Here is an 18,495-nt window from a genome sequence, read left to right as displayed (position 1 = left end):
CTTGTAAGCTGAAGGCCCAAAAAGGCCTGTGCACCAGTAGCCTTCAGTGGCATAGAACCTGATTTACTGCAGTATAATACCCAGCATTATAAATTATAATTCTTTTTAAAAAATGTAAGCCTCTTCAAATATACCATAAGAGTCATTTAAGCAAATCAGTGTGAAATAGTTTTTGACTTTAGCTCCTGAATGGTGGAAGAGCCACCCAAGTCACAACTAAATCCCTTCCATTCTTCAAATAGACTTAAACCCCACTTCACAGAACATTTTTACCTCGATAAGCGACCCATTGACCTCACTGCACATTTGTATACACGATGCTCTGCATTCACATAAGCACTTTTCTATCTAATCCTATGGTTCTTCTGGGGAAACTACAGATGGTACTTGTCACTATACATTACTTTAATTATGACTCTTAAGATATTTTTGCCAAAAAGTAGATAATGTTACACTTAGGATGAGCCTCTTGCTTAGATAGCCTATTGTTTACACTGACTACACTTCGATTTACTTTGTGAAACCAGGATGCTCCGTTCATAAAAATAAAAGATTATTGCTGTAAACTTATTCAGTCAATGTACTCTTAACTTTCCTTTGCTCTTAAGATCGGAGAAAACTATCTGCGGGAATGAAAATTAATATTAAATTTGTACTGTATTAACATGGTTGAAAATATTTCCTGTATGAGCAGGAATTTGGAGGAATGTACGGTAGGCCCTCAGTACTACTGATGTCCACATGTTTATTTTCAGATAAACTAGTGTCTACGTAACTTCTTTAAAATGAATCATTATACATGTTTTCACATAGATTATTATTTCAAGAATCTAAATAGTGTCTAAGGGTCTTACATCTGACATGCAGCACCCTCTGCTGTTGAGGTCATCAGCTCTAGTCCTTAGACTGTATTACATTTACTTGATTACTAACATTTTAACTTTCAGCACATTTTTTTAGTTGTAACGCTTTGATGACACGACATTCAAATGCTTACTTCTGCATGGATATCATTTTTTTGGAAAATGTTCCTATCTTGATGCTTTTAAAAACAGGGGTCTTCCAGTTTGGCAGCTCTCACAATAAACCACACCTTTCAATCACGCAGACTAGATAGCTTTTGATTCTGCAACAAGGGCTGAAATGTCAGTAGACTTTCAAAAGGAAGATGTACATATATACATACACATACTGTAAGGATGTTTTAAATAGCCCGTTTGTTTTTGCTCTAATTGGAGAAGTGTATGTCACTGGATTCTCAGAGGACCTCCCAGCAAAGCAATCCATTACTGTTAGCTCAGCTTGGCTATGACAAAATTCACTTTGTCACTATAATAAATCACATGTGGACCAGTATTGCTTGTTCATAGCCCACAGTTACTGTAAGCGGGCTACAGATTGGAACAACTGGGTGCCATGCAATGGGAGCGGGTGGGGGGGGGTATGGGGTGCTGGAAAGGAATTTGTTTTGCTTGGAGGAAACCATTGCATCATTTGACAAATTCCTAATTAATCATCTTCAGACTTCTGTTGGACAGAGTGATATGCTGATAACCTCTGCAGTTCTGACTGACTCAAGCAAGGTGCCCAAATACGTTCATAAATCGAGAGTCTGGAAGTACAGCAATCTCCTGAGTGGCATACTAAATAGTTGGAAGGCGAACATGTGTTGACGTTTCATAAACCTAAATTAGCTACTTCATAAATAAAGTGTGAGCACCCTAAACACAGGCAATTACCCTTTCAGCACCATGGCTGATCTTTGCTGGGAATCTGAAAAGCAAGATTATGAAGTCTCTCTAATGAATTTCAGACATATTTTGTTCTGGTGCTGCTGGGTTTTTTCACCAAGTCTCCATTTTTGCATTTTGTTCACACTGTGCCACATTAAATGGTGCACATTTTACCAGCTACATTATTCTGCAGCTTGTTACCCCCTCAAAAGAGAGCCCAGCACTGTAATTTTTGTATTGTTCATTCATGCATGTCATTTTTAGCAGCATTTTTTTTAAACAAGGTGGGCAATATTGACAAGCAAAATTACACTTACTTGCCAGTCGATATACATCGCAGTACCGTTTCCAGCAGCAGCAAACCTTAACGTTTTGCGAGAAACTGACAGCTAGAGTTCTCCAGGCACCTTGCCAGGAAAAGGTCTGTAAAATTGCCATAAAAACTAATTTCCCTTATCACTGTATGGCTTATGAATAAGCGCAGAACAAAATCAAAGCCAAGAGCTGTTATGTTTAAACTAATTACTGTTGCAACAGGCCAGAGGATAGAACATAACGTGCAAAGGAAGAGAAATAGAATGGGTAGTACGGCTTTACTCGATCCTGTCCTCGTGCCATTTCTGCTAGCCTTTCCATTAGTGACATCCTCCCTGAAGTAACTGCTGTGCCCAAAGAGAAAATGGGTGTAGAGGGAACAGATACAGATGGGTGCAGTTTTAGCTCTGGAAAAAGGTTGCTGTGGTGAGGGATGACATAAGGATAGACAGGTCGCCTCACTGAAGGTGGTGGAGCTCCCATTCCTTCACCGTGATACTGCTGTTGTTCAGCTGATCCACTCAGTGCCATGGCTTTTTAAGACAATGACAGGGATATCCAGAGGAGCGCTGTAAACGAAGGCTAACTGTTAGAACCTGGTTCTAATCTCTTCTCATGTGGGCAAACGTTTTGAGTGCAGAACGTCTTTCAAGAAAAATGTCGCATCCTCTGCAATCAAGTGCTGTTGACATGAAAACCATCTCTACTTGCATCCAGAAACTTATCTCACCTGTCATTAAATGACATTTATTTCCTTGGAAAAGTGCTTGAAATAATGTTAAGCACTAACGAAATTGCAAGGCACCTGTGAACTCTTCCGGAACGCTTTTCTCGCAAAATTTGAAAATTGCATTGTTTTAGATCAGCGGCAAACTATTTCGGACAAATGAGTCCCTGAGACCACATGCTTTCGTTGTGAAAGCATGTTTTATCTTCCCTATTTAAACAGCACATGATAGATATACCTGATAGCATCTGTTGTTTTTCCAGGACTTTTCAACATAGGAACATAGGAAATATTTTTATAAACCCCTTTCACTATGTAGTGGAGAATTTGTATGGTTTTAATCCATGAACATTCCCTGCCTTTATGCTTGATAAAGCCCGTTCAGAATCCCCTTGTTTGCGCAGCCGGCGTCACGCAGCTGTTCTCCACATGCGCAGCCGTCTGCAGCACAGCCTGTGAGGATTGGAGACGCAACGAGAAGTGGCACCCTGGTGGAAAGGCTGGGCTCCTGTGATTTATCAACATGTTGCCTTTGTAAATACCACCCACCTTTCCCTGCTCTCGGAATATGCTATTATTGAGGAGGGGGAGGTCCAGTAAAAAATTATAACTTCAGCCAAATTAAACCCCTTAATTGAACTGTAAACAGGTTGACAGTTTCCACAAGTTCAGTACAACATCCCTTGCAATGCTCGAGTAAACAGCGGTACGACAGCCATTGTTACCACGGATACCGCTACACATCTGGGTACAAACCTCTGTGTGCCTTTGCTTATGAACACAGATCGGAATACTGACCTTGGTGCACCAGCAACCAGTTGCGTAAACATCAGCTGCATGGGGAGCACTTAGTTCTGTGTTGTACCCATTTGTCACTCAAGTTTAGGGCTGTTACTATAATTCAGGTGATGGGATGTTTTATTTAATTAAAGCAAATGAACTCCCTCTTCTTATGACAGCTGGTATTGTAGTTGTTAGAACTGTTGCCTTTGGACACAAAGGTTGCAGGTTTGAGTCTCACCTAAAGCTGTAGTACCCTTGAGCAAGGTACTTGCCCTAAAATTGCTCCAGTAAAAGTTATCCAGCTGTATGAATGGGTAAATAATTGTAAGTAGCTTAACACTAAGTCGCTTTGGAGAAAAGCATCAGCTAAATGAAGTAATGTAACGACTCACTTGTTTATTGCGGGCAGAAAAATATTGTCTGACTAGGCCCACTGCAAGATGCTGAGGGGTTTTCACGTGTTACTTAATTGCAAAATCAGTCATTGTAAAATTTCTGAAGATTGGCAAAACAGCACAAAGCCTTCTGACTAAAAACTGCAGAGCACGCTGTAAATGAGATTACAATGGGGGTGGTGGGGGACTTTTCAAATTGCTTATTGCGATATTTAAAGTGCAATAAATGACCTTATGACATTCTGAAAGAAAAATTAAATGTCATTTATTTCTTTCCTAACTGTCAAAAATTGTAGTCCCAAGTCGCAAGGATGACAGAACTGCAAGAAAAGATAAGTTATACAGTTACCAGATGAAGTCACCAACGCTCAGCACTCAAAAAGTACTACTATAATTTATGAAACAGACTCGAAGTCTTGACAACGCCACGTTTTATATTGTATTCGGGCGACTTGTTACGTGTTTGTGCGGTAGGGACGTACGTTCATTTCCACTGGATGAGCAGCGGCCTCTAGCGGTCAATCCCACGCAGCGCACCGCACTGCACGCGCTAGCTGTACAGTGCACGTTTCATTCGCCATCAACAAAATGTCTTTTGTCGCTGGCAAACCATGGGCCTCATTAGCGAAACCTGTGTTGGTATTTTAACTCCTGTGTTCGTTGGCTGAAATAACAGCAGGACAGCAGCAGTTCAGCAGTTGTACTAGTTTTAATGGCAAAGTTCACAAGTAAACTTACAAATCCTGGAGCATGCTTTTCACTGGAAGAGCGTCCACTGAGCCTCGATGGGGAGCGTCCAGCCGTTGGAGAGTGTGTTACAAGCGCATGTGCGGGCATGCCCAGGGAGGTGGTGTTCAGCTGCAGTTCGGCGGGTTTCGGGGTCGGGTGGCGCGGCGCGACGCGGCAAGGTGCTCTGGCTCTGCTGGAATCGGTTCACTTGTTGGCCTTCTGGGCCTTCTGGGCCGACTTGGTCACCTTGCCAGTGCCGCCAGACTTCTTCTCCACGTTCTTAATGACACCCACAGCAACCGTCTGCCTCATGTCCCTAACGGCGAAGCGACCTGTCCAGCACACACACGCGCACGCACACACACATACACACACACACACACGCAAAGAGAACACACAGAGCAGCGTCTGGACTGCACCAACTAGGGGTACCTTAACACCGGGAACAGAAACTGTGAGAAGGCTTAAAATATCCAAGGAACGGTTCAGTCATTTTGAACCAGGAATGTTTTAAAAAGGATGTTAAAGCACACCATAACACAAATTGACTTCTAATGTGTAGCTTATCGGTTATTGAAAGGCTCATTGATTTAATAAGGACTAAAGCGCTCACTGGTTTATGTTCAAGCTCATGTACTGATTGTGAATCATTCCAAATAGGCCCTTCTGCAATGACTCCTGTATGTTTTTAATACCCAGGTATCACTGCTCATTCCTTCCGGTCTTTTTCTTGCTTGGCTTTACTGTTGTTCTATCCACTAGACACTAATCATCGATGGTCACAACTATATGGCTACAAGTCTTTTGCAAGCACAAGAGTAATGTCTGAGAGTAACAAGTACGCATTCAAAGTTTGTTCGGCAGGAAAATTTAAATTCTCCATTCCTGTTGAGACACTGCTCTCTCAGAGTCTGGCTCATTACGAACAAGATCTGTTACACCCTCATGTCGGCAACCCTTGCCATATTTGCTGCCTTTGGTAGAAAAGTTTTTTACCATCTTTATCTTTAGCAACATGTGTTTTACGGTGTCTGCCAGTACTCTTCAGTCACATAAAAGATATGGTGTTTCATAAATAATATAATGTAATTAAAGGTGCCTGTAACTTGTCTGAAATTTTTATCAAACTTACAGGAAACATTTAAAAAGTCACAATGTCAAATTTGATGAAATGAGCTAAATGTTATCCTGGGATGTACATAGAGTATACTGTACTTGGGCCTGTGTGTTTTCAAACACTTTGTATTGCACAAATCAACATGTGAAGAAAATCGGACAACTAAAAGACCTCTAACTGCAAGCACAACAAACTGCAGCAGGCAGATGATTAAGGGAGCGGCGATCAATAAATGACCATTCTTTAATTTACCGAGGGGAGCACAGTTCAGTTTCAATTACACTGTTATGCTTAGACAACAATTTGACTTGAAATATTCATGATTAGGTTAAAAATATGGTTTTGGATGCATTTGCTGACTAAAAAATTGCAGTTACTAAAAAGGGACAAAATGAGATGGCTGGCATATTTTCAAAAACTATGAAGGGGGTCTCAGAATGACGGTTAGCGCTCAGTATTGACGAATTGCAGTAGCTCGAGAGTGAGCGGTATGGGCCTTGGCAGGATGGTGCCTACACCAGTTTTGGTTCCACCATCGATCGTTGATCACGATTTTGACTGAACGTATCATATGACTCAGTTCATGTTAAAGTACATTTGTTCCTGATACAAAAGGGCTCATTTATTCCATGAAATCACACTTTATGAAAACACATTTGATCAGCACAGATCAATGTATGATGACATGTGAGATGAGTGATGTGTGAGAACAGTGTGAGATGTGTGATGTCCCTGTGTAATTCATGGACCAGAAATGTGCTCCCCCACAAAAGACTCTAAGCCGGTCAGACATAGCAGGGGCTATATTTAGGGGTGAGCACTCACCTAGGGGTGGATATTTGGAGAAGCTCTCTACGCACATGGGCTTTCCTGGAACCATATCAACGATGGCAGCATCTCCGGACTTCAGGGTCTTGGGATTGTCCTCCAGCTTCTTGCCGGAGCGGCGGTCGATCTTCTCCTTGAGTTCTGCAAACTTGCAGGCGATGTGAGCTGTGTGGCAGTCAATGACAGGAGAGTAGCCTGCGCTGATCTGACCTGGATGATTCAGGATGATCACCTGAGTGGAGGTAAAGGTGGCAGAGGCATTACAGGTGAAGAGACAGGGGTGGGGAGCATCTGCCTCTGAAAAGAATAAGCTACCCTTCTATGTCACAGCCCTTCTCAGTCAGCTGTCAGCTCCTCTGACTTCAGTCATGCCGCCTCCACATGACGTTGTTATTTATTTAATACATATGAAATATTATTTTACAGTACACTAGGTAGGGTTGCATTCAACACATATCCTCCTCCAAGTCCCACTCCCTGTTACTGTTGTATTATTCTTTAAACAAGTTGCTTAGTCAGCTTAAAACAAGAATAAGCCAAATACTGTGCGTCAGCCCGACAAGTTAAGATGAACTACTTCATAAAGCGATTATAACAAAGCAAGATGGAAAAGAAATTCTAAAGTGTCGTCTGCTTCACCTGTCTTTGTGTTGTATTTTATTGTGTCAAGAAGGCACTAGTGGACACACAATAGTTTCTGTTAATAACAGTAATAATTACGCCCTGCACAAACTGAAGTAGTACACGCATTATTTAAGACAGCAGTTAAGCAGTTATAGATTGTGGGTGGGAAAAAGATGTGCGAGTGCGGTTTGTTGTGGTGTTTCTCTGCACAGGCAGTCACACTGACCTGAGCTGTGAATCCGGAGGCCTCCTGAGGGGGGTCCGACTTGCTGTCCCCACATACATTCCCCCGGCGGATGTCTTTCACTGACACGTTCTTCACATTGAATCCCACGTTGTCACCCGGAAGAGCCTCACTGAGTGCCTCATGGTGCATCTCCACCGACTTCACTTCTGTGGTGATGTTCACGGGGGCAAAGGTCACCACCATACTGGGCCGCAAAATCCCTGTCTCCACTCGTCCGACGGGGACAGTCCCAATACCTGTCCAATAAAACAGGAATCAGATACTACTTTTACTGAGGCTCACTGAGCACATGTTCACGTCTTACTGGCATATTTACACATTTTATTTCTACACCCAAGAAAGATTGTGAGATGGAAGGTGACATTTCTTTTCAAAAAAATTCTCACATGAAAACACAGAATAACCTCTTTTGTTTGATAACATAGTTTTCTTGACATTGTAACACCAAACTATTACACCTTTTTGTTTGTTATAGACTTTCATATGCCTTCAAGCTTCAGCGGGGTGGAGAAAAAATTTGTTCCCGTAAGGTCACCCACATTGTGAAATGTTCATAAACAGGAAAGCAAAGTGTGTGCGTTCATGGCATGTGTTCCACCTCCAATTTTGTAGACGTCCTGGAGGGGCAGGCGCAGGGGTTTGTCGGTGGGACGCGTTGGGGGCATGATGGTATCCAGCGCCTCCAGCAGGCTAACCCCACTGGCATGCTGCTCTTTTCTGTCCAGCTTCCAGCCCTTGAACCAGGGCATCTGAAAGCGAGATTAGTGCAGAGCTCATATTGCCACAGAACTCTGGGTGGAGGGGGGCTGTAAAATTCATCCTAACCGTGTCTGTACAATCAATGTATGTAATTAAGAATGTCAGTGTAGTCAGCAACACTTATTCTACCTTCGCCAAGTATGCAATATTCAACAAACAAACAAGACCAAAACAAAACAATTACAGCAAAAACCTTACAATTGAATATATTCACAGAATTTATGCAATGACCCTAAATGACCCCACACCCCCCAACCCTAAAATGGTTCTTAACCTTTAAGAAATAGTAATGATGAACCTGGGAAATCACTTCACACTTCAGACACGAGTACCGTGACACATATTTCTCTCATTGTCTTTGGCTGAAACACCCTAAAGCTCAGTAGACTACAGAACACTTGGAAGTCCCTGCAATAATTAAGATTTCCATATACTTTCCAGCTACACCCTCTCAGTATGATGTATGCAGTTTGGCCTACAAAGGCATGAATGGCTGAAGGTGTCCTCTTTGTTCATGCAGAGCTGCAGAGGGGACTGTATAAGAGGAAAATGGGACAGCGGGCAAGAGGAGGTGTTCTTACATTGGGCGAGGGCTCCAGCATGTTGTCCCCATGCCACCCAGAGATGGGCACAAAGGGTACACCGGATGGGTTGTAGCCAATCTTCTTGATGTAGGCGCTGACCTCCTTCACGATCTCATCATAACGCTTTTCACTGTAGGGTGGTTCGGTGGAATCCATCTTGTTGACTGCAACAATGAGCTGCTTGACGCCCAGTGTGTAGGCCAGCAGCGCATGCTCTCTGGTCTGCCCATTTTTGGAGATTCCCGCCTCAAACTCACCCACCCCGGCAGCCACAATGAGCACTGCACAATCTGCCTGCAGGTGAGGGGGAATACATATGCCTTTATAAACATGTCTCTTTTACACACTGCACACATTTTTAATACTAGATTTATTAATATTTATTTCACAGTATCTAATGCTCCAGGGGGTACATCAGCCCAACCTGCTGTTATAAATATCTCACCTTAGGAGTTCTCTTTGACTGAGCAATAGAGAGTGCAGCTCCAATACAATAGGCTCACAGGCAGTGCATACTGCATGGGTGTGTGAGGTGAATGATGAGCAAACAACCTGTTGCCCTACCTGGGAGGTACCAGTGATCATGTTTTTGATGAAGTCCCGGTGCCCGGGTGCATCGATGATGGTTATGTAGTACTTGGTGGTCTCAAACTTCCAGAGGGAGATGTCAATGGTGATGCCCCGCTCTCGCTCGGCCTTCAGCTTGTCGAGGACCCAGGCGTACTTGAACGAACCTTTGCCCATCTGGTCACATGAGGAGAACTACATGTAGTTTCCCTCCATTGAGAGATACACCAATAGCTTGCAGAGACCAGTAAGTCATATATTACTATAATATTACTTTTCATGATAACAGTGTAATCCAGTGTGGTAATGCTGTACATATTTATTACAAGCATATTTTTCCAAGTGAGTCACACACTTCTCTTTTTCTTCTTGAAATCATCTATGATCTTAGTAACAGACAGTAGCTGAAACTGCAGCCCCAACTCTTAGACTGATGGCCATACCTAGTGAGAGCTCAGCAACAAAAGTGAGCACCAGGTGCTGCCAATTAACCGAACTAAAGACTTTATCAAAACAGGCAAAGGGTGAGTCTGGGCAAGAGAGAAGGTAACTTCTTTTTTTTTTGGAATGGTTAAAGGGAGGGCTGGAAGAGTCAAAGTTAAAGTCAACTTTATTGTCACTTCCTCTCCCCAAGGGAGGGGAAGAATCCCACCCCCCAGCCATTAACCCATACACACACACACACACACACACACACACACACACACACACACACACAGTGGCTGAAGCCACTTGTCCCAGGGTCGCAGTGAGCAGGAGCCTAACCTGGCAATGCAGGGCGTAGGGCTGTTGAGGGAGGGGACGGACCCAGGATGGGATGCCAGTCTGTCACAGGGCACCCCAAGTGGGACTCAAACCCCAGACCCACCAGAGAGCAGGACCCAGCCAAACCTGCTGCACCACCACACCCCTCCAACCCTTAACCATTCCAAAAAAAAAAATAATAACTTACCCCCCTTGGGGTTTTGGATTGCTAACTTTATTAAACCTGAGTATGTTACCACTTTGCTTTTTGACCCCCCTCAACCCCCACTTCTTTATCTTGTGTCTTCTAACTGGCAGGAATTTATGCTGAGGTGTTTCTGTAATTGCTAATATCATTAATTTGTGCTGTCATGGGCTGTAAGTTAAACAGTTAAAGTCTTTAGTCAAGGAATTACACTCTGTTCAGAATATCTTAACAGAACATCTGATTTGTCACCCCCCAGTGCACACTGAAGGCTCATTTCACAAGTGGCTGATGCAAGTGTAACTTTCTTCCACTAGAAAAGTGAACACTTGACCTGTAAGATAACTTGAAAAACTCTGGAAGATTTGATTCAACAACCTTTTTGGATCTTCTTACATAGTACTATATAACCACCACCACCACTGCCCCCCCCACAAAAAAAAAATACTCCAGCCCTTTACCTTTGAGTTGTATTGTATACCTGTATGTACAATATTTGCATTTTCTCAGTACACTGACTATATGTCTGTGCTGGCATGATCCACTTCTGTTCTTAACCAAAAAAAAAACAAATCCACCTCTCGCCTGCACATGAAGAGATTGCAGTTGAAATGTCTGGGGAAAAATGTCTTGCTTTGTAGTTAAAGATCACGGACTGATTTACTGCAAGGCCTGTACGTGAGAGTAGTGAAGGGTTCTAGCTTATGGTGTATTAAAGATAAGTTGCATCAGTAAATGCAAATCAGAAGGGGCTTTTTCATTTTAGGCCACTAAATTTCTCTTTTATCATTTAAAATTTCCAAATGCTGTTTTGACATGTTATACAGTATTCACAAAGCATATCTCTTTACCTGTTTACTGGTGTAGATGTCATCATGCTTCAAGTATCTTGAGGGTTTAGTGGTGTATGCCTTTTAGGATTTCTTTCATTCAGGCATTTACAGAAAGCTACAGCTTGACCTTGAAAACCGTCAGATCTATTTATATTTTCACTTGCAATTGTGCCACCTGCATTGAAGAATAGCTATTTTTTACTTCACCAGTTGAAAACCCAAGTTGCTCATAGTCCTAACATTGCCTCTTGAGCTGTCATCTTTCTTGACAGATGGAGTATCTCTGACCACAGTAGTCAGGCAGGTGTCCAGAGAGCCATTTGCACCACTATACCAGAAAACGATGCTTTGATTCATGAAGGCAATGACATGGGTAGTGTTTTTCCCCCCTTTGAAATAACTTTATTCCCCTAAAAACCCAACTTCCCTGTTTCTCTGAGCTTAGATTTATAACGGACATTAACGCCAACTGTACTGCCCACAGCAGCTCATTAGTGGTAGGGAGATGTGGATAATAATGGTGCTTATGGAGAGCACGGCACTATATGCAAGGATTCCAGATTCTATACTTGACTGAATCTATAAAAAATTATCATTTAATTTTTTTGCTGAGAAAATTTGGTCTCTGATTCTTCAGAGGGTCCTTTCAAGTGGACAGCCATGTGACTTCTTTGCAAGTAATCATTGGTTCTGGAGATGGATCTACTTCTAAACTGGCCAGCAAAATCATCAAGACATGGCTACTTGGAGAAAGACTATGATCAATTTCTGATGTAGTGTGATGAGGAAGAAGAGGAATATTAGTGCCTAACTCTTACACTGGCCTAATCTGTGTGCACCATGCTGTACTGAGCACTTAATAGAACACGACTCAGATAAAATTGTGAACAGCTTTTCCTAAAGTGAGATTGCTGCTTAATTTACCTAACTTTTCAAGACAGTGTCTGTGACCTAAATCAACCAGTTCTATTATTAAAGGTGTGGATTTTTTTTTTTTTTTTTTTTACTTATTTTGCATTCAAATATGATTACTATAGTGGGCTACATCTCCTAGCAATTTATTCAAGTTTTATGGTAAACATATGAAATGAATGACTGCTGAACTTTTTTACTGACTCTCCAATCCCCAGCAATAAGAATTTTGATATTATGTATATTTTATCTGATATTGATTTTTCATCTCAGTTTGCATAGTAGATTATCCCATTGCAGTGTACAATAACTTGAAATATAGTGAAATTATAGATGACAAGTAATGTTATTTCAGTTTTAACACAGATTTAAATTAAGGAAAAACACTTGCAGTGTAGGGGGTGCGGTGGCGCAGTGGGTTGGACCGCAGTCCTACTCTCCGGTGGGTCTGGGGTTCGAGTCCCGCTTGGGGTGCCTTGTGACGGACTGGCGTCCCGTCCTGGGTGTGTCCCCTTCCCCCTCCGGCCTTACGCCCTGTGTTGCCGGGTTGGCTCCGGTTCCCCGTGACCCCGTAAGGGACAAGCGGTTCTGAAAATGTGTGTGAAATGCACTTGCAGTGTATATTGTGGTATCCCATCCAAATTGTCCCCAGGCTATTTACATCTATTCATTTAGCAGATACTTTTCTCCAAAGTGATGTACATCTCACAGAAAATTAAATCTGTGCATTACGTTAATAGAAAGACAGACTTAAATGTAGACAAATGATCCTAAAGAACAGTTGGTTTGTTATTTTCCACCATATGAATCAATGTACATCCCAAGAGTCGCTGCAAAAAGGTTTATCCAAATAATCGACAATTCCTAATCACATTCCTAATTTTTTTTAAACATTTACATTACATGAGCAGTTGCATGAAAGTTTATCTGTTATCCAACAGTTATGATTTCAGAATTATAAAGCTTGAACATTGACACATTACATGAACTTAAGAGATAATGGGAGAACTGAGTCTGGAAGAGATAAGTTTTATGACCCTTCTTAAAAGTGGACAGAGATTCAGCAGTTCTGAGTGACAGGGGGAGGTCATTCCACCACATCAGAGCCAGAACCAAAAACCTTTGTACTTTTGCTTTTGGACTAGGCAAGAACCTAGTACCCTATGCTTCTTGAATAGGCTCTGGAATACCACAACCCATCACTGGACAAACAATTACAGTTATGTATAAAGAACAAATGAATGAATTTGCAATACATAACATGAGCACAGAAAGTGCAAAAAATCTATTAAAATATAAACTCCTTGTTTAAATACTGGCCATAAACATTGTAATAGCGATGAAGCTGGTGTTGTGATGAAGAGGAATCAGATACAAGTCAGAACAAATACAAGCGTGTTCCTGGATGTACAAATCCTTGGATAATCAAAAATAAAGCAGCAGAAGAAAAATCAATGATGTCCAGAGGGTGTCCATTAAACGGTTGGATCTTACATTGCACAAGGCGAGTGTTCTTGTTACTTCTTAAAAAAGAACAGCATTTTTATTAAAAAGTGACTTTGCTGATAGCGAAGCTTGAAAACTGGCAGACTACATTTTTGTTGTGTAAAATGGCAACAGCTAAAGAAAAGCTAACCATATGATTAGAGTGATATTACATGTGATATTACAGTTCAGTTTCATATGGGCAATATCCAGATTTTTTTTTTTACAGTTCGTCACTAAAAAAACAATGTTTTGCAAGTACATTTTTCTGAAATGTACTGAGAAGGCCAAAAATGTACAAATAAACTGGAGACCATTAAACATGTGGGTTTGAAAACTCAATTCAGCGATTCAGTTTACAGGTAGTGTTACATGTACCATGTACAGTATTTGTGTAGCTATTAGGCAACAGCAAATGAGCAGTTGTTGTAATTTAGGAATGGGATTTATGACAAAATGGTTTTAATCTTAGATTGCAAAACCCTGGATTTTGGTACATAACCTGAATTTTTAATTAGGCTACATATCCAGCTTTTTCAAAAGGGTGAAGCTAAAAGTTAAAGTTAATAGGTAGCCTTAGCCTAAGTTAAGCCATTAGCAAAGTATTTAACCTGAATTATTTAATCAAAATATAGAATTGTATAGATGGGAAAAAATGAGTCACTTTAGGTATAACCAACAAAATGTAACAAGCACAATTTGTGAATGTGTATTTTTCTTTGGAAGAGGTGGCGCAGTGGGTTTGGTCGGCTCCTGCTCTCTGGTGGGTCTGGGGTTCGAGTCCTGCTTGGGGTGCCTTGTGATGGACTGGTGTCCTGTCCTGGGTGTGTCCCCTCCCCTTCCAGCCTTACGCCCTGTGTTGCTGGGTTAGGCTCCAGCTTGCCGCGACCCCGCTTGGGACAAGCGGTTTCAGCAAGTGTGTGTGTGTGTATTTTTCTTTGGACAAAATGATATAACAGCCTATATTTAACCAATCATAATAACAGCCAATGATCTACAAGTACATAAAAGAGAGACTATGATAGCTTGTGCTTATGTCAGAGCCTGTCAGGAATTAGTAGTTTGCAAAATGGTTGTTAACATGTAGTGTAACATAAAGATAGATGCTGACTGTAATGGTGAAGGTACTAATAGAGTCCAAAAGCATTATGACTCTCTGTGTTCTCCACCTCTGTGCTCTTAAATCAATAACAGTACATTACTTATACAGTTTTTAATGGCCAGGGTGCTGCACTCCAGTATATAGATATACTTCTTCAACCATTTGTCTGCTCAAGCTGTCAACTGAAAATCCATTTTTCAGTGTCAGTGACTGCCGACCACCATAAAGAAAATCTCTTCAGCTTTCTATAAAAATGTGTTGATTTTTTAAATTATCACTACAAAAACAAATCCCTGTCAGTGGATGGACACAAAAAACTACACCACTTATTGTAGTTTATCCCTAAACTTTTCTCCAAGGAATGGCTGTTTATTTATTGTGAGACACCTTTGTCGAATTCAACATTACAAAGTCAATAACACTTCAGGTCCTGTCCAACCATGAATTCCAGTGGGCAGTAAAGTTAAAATCTTTGAAAGGGAATCTTTTCCTTTTTACTTTGCATTAAAATGTTGTAAAATGAATTTTAGTAAGACATTCTTTTTAGTCTTAAGTAATGTCTGTATGTCCTTAGTGCCCTTTTTACCATGCTCTGTTACCAAGCACCTGTATGGTAAGTCATGTTCTACAGAAGATGACAGCCAAAAAAAGTAATGAGCAAATGAGCAAAATGTTGCTGAACCGTGTTTGTACTTTTTGAAATACGCACAGAATACATTAGGGAGCCTTGCTGGATTTTGACAGAAACTGAGGCATCAGAGAAAGTACATTTTGGCTCTAGTGCTGCTCATTACTTTAAGGACCACAAACACAGGCTGCTCCACACCAGGAAACGGAGCCAGGAACTTTCCATCTTCTCGGAGCTTGGAAATCAAAATCCCTGCTAACGCACTCTGTGATTCTGATTGGACTTAACGCTAATAAATGTAGCACATCACCAGTCAGCATAGTAAATGCATATCAGACAGAAAGGAAGAGCAGCATTTGATCAAGGTGTACAGCTGAAGACTTTTTGAACAAAACAAAAGTATGCATGTGTCCTACCTCTGCAGCTTCCTTCTCAAACTTCTCAATGGTCCTCTTATCAATCCCCCCGCACTTGTAGATCAGGTGTCCCGTGGTGGTGGACTTGCCAGAGTCCACATGGCCTATGACCACGATGTTGATGTGAATCTTCTCCTTCCCCATGGTCTGGTGCTGGGGACAGACCGAGGTGCAGGGCAATCAAAGTCCTAGAAGAGCCAGACAAGGCAATTTATTTTTTTCCCCAATCAATATGTTATAACAGCAAAGAGTCAAGGTACTGATTCATAATTTGAGTGTTACATTAAAAAGTTAACATAACATAAGCCATAGATGTTTTAACATGTTGCTCTTGTTCTCATGGAAAGGGAATATGCCTGAATAGGCCTAGATGGATACACAGTCACCACTTCATAGTCGTACTGGACTAAAGTTACTTTAAATATACTACTGAAGCAATACTCTAATCAAATGGTCAATATCTGTTAAAATATTGTATATACAGTCATATCCAAGATGCACCCATTCCAGTTACTAGAATTTGCCTTTACAAGAAGTTTAATTTAATACCCCTACTTTGGCTTATAAGGCATTTCTTTACATGTAGGAAAACTACATTTGGACTTTGCTTGCCTCCAGACAGTTGAGCAGCATGAGACATTTAAATTTATTCATTTAGCAGACACTTTTCACCAAAGCAACTTGCAGTGATTATTACCTGGTATTTAACTCACAGCTTTGTCCAAGGTGTCTCACAATGTTAGAGACTCTAAATTCCCTACAGTTATTTGCCCATTTATACAGCAGAGCAAATAACACACATACAGTTGGAGGCATTCAGAGTCACCAGATTGCCTGAAACATGTATTTGGACTGTGAGAGGAAGCCTGCATGAACATGGGGTGAACATGCAAACTGCACACAGACTAAGCAGGGACCGAACCCACACAAAATTGCACAGCCCAGTTATTGTGAGGCACCATGTCAACTTGTTCAGAGAGTGCAAATTCATTTACATTGTTTTGACTTATTTCTTTTGTCTTTACTGTTATTTTTTTGCACTGAAGGTAGAATTAATACATAAACACTGAGTATGTTGTAGTATATATACATATTCTGTTTGTGTTTGCTAAGTGTACAATGAGTAATAGGTATTAAAGAGCTGAGTGACCACTCATAGACAACTATAAAGCATTACTGAGTGAAGAATGAAAGGAAACTGCCTTGTTATGTTACGGTAACTATAGATGAAAAATAATAGTGCCCTTTTTAATGGGATTCGGTGATATACTGTGTTCAAAATATTACAATGCACTTACAAATAAATCTTATGTTTGAAATTAAGAGAAACTGTTCAGTCTTGTCTTCATAAACAATTCTTGATTGTTATTGGAAGTTGTTAATAAATGGATAACTAAAATGACAAATACACAAAGTAGACCATTAACATGTACACTCAACAGTACAGGAAAAGCAAAGTGAGAGCTCAGGAAGTACAGTTAAATTATTGAAATATTTTTATACAAGCAGAGACAATGTTGCACATAAACTGAAATCAAAAGAGAGCTCCAGCTGTGACAAGGCCACGAACCAAAAGAAAAAACAGCAAAACAACTCTTTTTTCTACTTGTGATCTTTCTAAGACATTCTGTATATTGCAGTTTCATGCCTCATAGTTTATTAAATGTAAAAAGTCCAAGTTACAGAATGTTTGTATCCTTATGATTAGGGCTGTTAAACACTACTATGAAAAGTTAACCAAGCTATTTAAGTTGTTCACATAGAGCATTCTCTCCTGGAAAGGAAAAATGAAAATTTATTTATTTACTTTATTTACTAATTTATTCGATGGAACTGGGATCACTAATGATCAGTATGTAGCTAAATACTTTACTTTTCATTAATCACTTATTTGCATAATCGTAATGAAGCTGACTCCACCTAAAAGGTGCAGTTTGATTTTATAACAGTGGTGAGCACATTTCAGTCAAAGTAAAACAATGGCTACAAATAGCAGTGCATCACTCAGCCTAACCCCTTGAGTAACCCTTGTGAGAACATAGGCGCGTGAAACAAGCGGTTATCTCAGCCTATCTGCTATGCGTGTCCCAGAAACATGAAAAAGGCACACTGATTGCTGTTGATGAAATCCTGCAAAAGTTTCAACTTCCAGCCACGGCCGATTCTGCGTCTGCAAAGCTATGACGTGTTCTGCTTCCTCAGTATTGGCCGAGTTCAGCGTAGAAATATTTAAATGTTGTTTACATTCCGCCTTTCAAAGCTACAATCGGCCATTTCAGAATCCCCTTTCTCCCAACAAGCGTTGGCTGGACAAAAAGCAAGCTGATCATTTAAAAATGCTCTGGTGCTTCATGAAAACGCTTGATAAAACATGGCAAAGCTCGACCTACTTCCCACCCTAAAAAGGGCTTAGAGCCTGCAGCAGATACGCATATCGCCTCTTACCTGTGGCTGCGACCTCAGACAGCACAGACTACTCGGTGTGACCCAGGCAGTTTTATGTTCCTTGGAGGGGGGGGGTATTGGCTTTGCCTGCGCAATGCGGGCACCCCCACCTATACAGCAATGCGGTAGCGGGGATAGAGAGATGAAGACTGCAGTGAGACAACTGCAGCAGTGCTGAGTGGATCACGGAGGGAGGGAGGGAGGGAGTGAGGGAGGGAGGGAGGGAGGGAGGGAGCAATGGAGGGAAGGAGAGCAAAACAGGAGTACAGGAGAGCTGAGGAACTAGAGTTAAACACCACAAATCTAGCTGAGAAATC

General features: G+C 41.2%; 1 protein-coding gene across 1 annotated transcript; it reads right to left on the bottom strand.

Annotated features, from left to right (window-relative positions):
• Nucleotides 1-4,643: 4,643 nt before the first annotated feature.
• Nucleotides 4,644-18,336, bottom strand: eef1a2 (eukaryotic translation elongation factor 1 alpha 2). Its single transcript, XM_018756753.2, has 8 exons — nt 18,179-18,336; nt 15,734-15,921; nt 9,406-9,585; nt 8,839-9,135; nt 8,097-8,247; nt 7,478-7,734; nt 6,625-6,859; nt 4,644-5,014 (listed from the first exon to the last, which is right to left on the bottom strand). Exons 2-8 carry the CDS (start codon nt 15,875-15,877, stop codon nt 4,887-4,889), a joined length of 1,392 nt encoding a protein of 463 aa, XP_018612269.1. The 5' UTR covers nt 15,878-15,921; nt 18,179-18,336; the 3' UTR covers nt 4,644-4,886.
• Nucleotides 18,337-18,495: the final 159 nt, after the last annotated feature.

This window comes from Scleropages formosus, chromosome 2, assembly GCF_900964775.1.
Source record: "Scleropages formosus chromosome 2, fSclFor1.1, whole genome shotgun sequence".
In the NCBI taxonomy this organism is placed as follows: Eukaryota; Metazoa; Chordata; class Actinopteri; order Osteoglossiformes; family Osteoglossidae; genus Scleropages; species Scleropages formosus.
Note: the sequence above shows the minus strand (reverse complement) of the source record. Positions and strands in the feature narration are given on the sequence as shown.

Excerpts from the sequence above, each read along its gene's own strand:
- eef1a2 (XM_018756753.2), bottom strand. The coding sequence starts at position 15,877 with ATGGGGAAGGAGAAGATTCACATCAACATCGTGGTCATAGGCCATGTG. Across the intron at positions 9,136-9,405 it reads TGATCACTGGTACCTCCCAG|GCAGATTGTGCAGTGCTCAT; the intron begins GTAGGGCAACAG and ends CCTCACCTGCAG. Across the intron at positions 5,015-6,624 it reads CTCCAAATATCCACCCCTAG|GTCGCTTCGCCGTTAGGGAC; the intron begins GTGAGTGCTCAC and ends TGTGCTGGACAG.